The sequence below is a fragment of the Enhydra lutris genome, unplaced genomic scaffold (genome assembly GCF_002288905.1).
Source record: "Enhydra lutris kenyoni isolate GAN:26980312 unplaced genomic scaffold, ASM228890v2 scaffoldscaffold3, whole genome shotgun sequence".
Taxonomy (NCBI): Eukaryota; Metazoa; Chordata; class Mammalia; order Carnivora; family Mustelidae; genus Enhydra; species Enhydra lutris.
In genome coordinates this window covers 56,327,408-56,330,018 of record NW_019154087.1, presented here as the reverse complement: position 1 = coordinate 56,330,018, position 2,611 = coordinate 56,327,408, and the positions used below count along the sequence as shown (strand labels likewise).

The 2,611-nt window shown below is 40.7% G+C and overlaps 1 protein-coding gene across 1 annotated transcript; it reads left to right on the top strand.

The window, feature by feature from the left end:
* Positions 1-734: 734 nt before the first annotated feature.
* Positions 735-2,150, top strand: LOC111157899 (tripartite motif-containing protein 60-like). The gene has a single exon (XM_022519622.1). It carries the CDS (start codon positions 735-737, stop codon positions 2,148-2,150), a length of 1,416 nt encoding a protein of 471 aa, XP_022375330.1.
* Positions 2,151-2,611: the final 461 nt, after the last annotated feature.

The following is a 2,611-nucleotide window of genomic DNA, read 5'->3' as shown; positions in this document are numbered from 1 at the left end:
GATACCTACAATTACAAATTTCTCTTAGTAGTTTCTTTAGTCTCTTAATATAGAAATTGTCCCATTTTTTTTTCAGTGCCATCGCATAGAGTTAAAGACCATCGATGTGCCCGTGGTTTAGATTTTAGTGATTGTTTCCTTGTGATTAAATACAGGTAAATTTCTTTCTTTTTTTGGGGGGTGCGCAGAAATACTCTGATGTTTCCTCATTGCAGGCCATCAGTTTGTCCTTTCTTGGTCATGAGGAATTCTTCAGATCTCTGCATTGTAGAGGCACATATTTTTCCTCTCTGTAAATAATGATCATTAGACTGATACTTTGAGATTTTGTGAACATACTACTATCCAGGAAACTTCACTGAACAGTTTTTACAGTTATTGATGAGTCTTGCCTCAATTAATTACTGTGATAGCAAGTCTAGGAGATTTTGAAAATTAAAAACTTTTCTCATCCACAGGGATGATTGCTTCCTTGGACCTGTGGCTACTTGCCTGAAGAAGGAAGTCATTAATCTTAAATTTAGGCGGTTTCCTCTGTGAGAGAGCAGCAAGCAGGAACCTTTGCCCTCAAGCTAAGGGGCAGGACTGAAGTGGCTGCCCTCTGGGCCGCGTGCTGGGCCAGTGAAACCTAAATCTGTGAGGCCTGGGGGAGGATATCTGCTCACTGGGTCTTGAGCTTAAGGCAGGCCTTGCCAAGGGGAGCATTCTTATCCCCCACTTTTGTTGTCGGCTCCATGGAATTTGTGACAGGCCTGGTGCACCTCCAAGAGGAGTCTAGCTGCCCCATCTGTTTGGATTACTTGAAAGACCCAGTGACTATAAACTGCGGGCACAACTTCTGTCGCTCCTGCATCAACATGATGTGGAAGGATCTAGATGATACCTTCCCCTGTCCTGTCTGTCGCTTTTGCTTTCATAACAAAAGCTTCAGGAGCAATCGCCAGCTCAGTAATCTGACTGAAATTGCTAAACGACTGCAGGTCCGAAGGAGCAAGAGGAAAAGGCAGGAGGAGTATTCTATGTGTGAGAAGCACAATCAGTTTCTGACACTTTTTTGTGGGAAGGACCTAGAGGTTTTATGTACACAGTGCAGTTTCTCTGTTCAACACCAGAAACACTATATTTACCCCATTAAGAAAGCTGCCACTTTTCACAGGAAAATTCTAGAATATAGCATCGAGCCCTTGAGGGACAATGTGGAACGAGTTGAAAAAGTGTTAAGTCTTCAAACCAGCAAAATAGTGGACCTGAAAAAGAAGGTAGAGGACAGGAGAGAAGAAATCATTTCTGAATTTGAGCAAATCAGACAGTTTCTACAGAATCAGCAAGAGGCTCTTCTTAGGCAGATGGACGATGAAGAGAGGGACATTTTAACAAAACTAAATGAGAACCAGAGAACATTTTCAGGTCACGTTTCCACATTAAAACATCTGCTCAAGGAGGTAGAGTGCAGGTGTGTGCAGTCAGAACTGGAATTATTGACCCATGTTAAGGGTATCTACAACAGGTATCAAAACCTAACATATCCTGAGCTCTTCATATTCCAATTAAAGAAATACGGATTTAGTCTTCCTCCACAGTATTCTGGCTTGGACAGAATTATCAAGCCATTTCGAGCAGATGTGATGCTAGATCTTGAAACAGCACACCCTCAGCTTATTGTGTCTGAGGATAGAAAAAGTGTGCGATATGGAAACAAAAAAAAACACCTTTGTTACAACCCGAGGAGATTTTATCTCTGCCCTGCTGTCCTGGGTTCGAGGAGCTTTAATTCGGGCCGGCATTACTGGGAGGTAGAAGTGGGAAACAAGCCTAAATGGACCTTGGGGGTGTGTCGAGATCGTTTTCCCAGGAATTGGAGGACTTGGCCAGTAGTTGAGGGTGGATTCTGGGCAATTGGGCGATATATTGAAAGCATTTATGTTATACTGGGTGGTAAGAGAACCCAACTTCTGCCTGTAGTAAGACCCAGTAAGATCGGCATTTTTCTGGACTGTGAGTTGGGTGAAGTTTCCTTTTACAATATGAATGATAGATCTCTTCTCTATAATTTTAATGATTCTCTTATAGAAGCTGTGTGTCCTTATTTCTATATTGGAGTAGATTCTGAACCTCTTAAAATCTCTTCAGTAACGGATGATGAACGATGAAGTACCTGGGAAACAGTGTCGTTTCAATGTCTAGGGGTAACTTAGCCAGTAAATTTAGTCTCAGTAATTCTGGACTCTTAACGGTTTACTGCTGAAAACCACAATAGATTTTTCTTCCATTTTCAACAACTATAAAAACATGGTAGTAATGCCAATTTTATAGATGTTTTGGATGTCAATGGCCAAGTGCTTTGAAGTTCTTAGGGTATTTGAGAATTAAATTACTTACCAAATCCAAGAAAATATTTTCTGTTGAAATTGCATGTAAGTTGCCTTCTAATGATAGTCATTCCTTTACAGTTGAGTAAGTTGTCTTAACAGATATCCTTAATACATACACCTACCTTCAGTGGATTCTTTGGTTTCTTTCCATAATTCTTGATACCATATTTCCTCTTCTTTACTGTATATGTCTATTAGTTGACACAATTGACTGAATAGGTACTTAACGATTTTGGCCT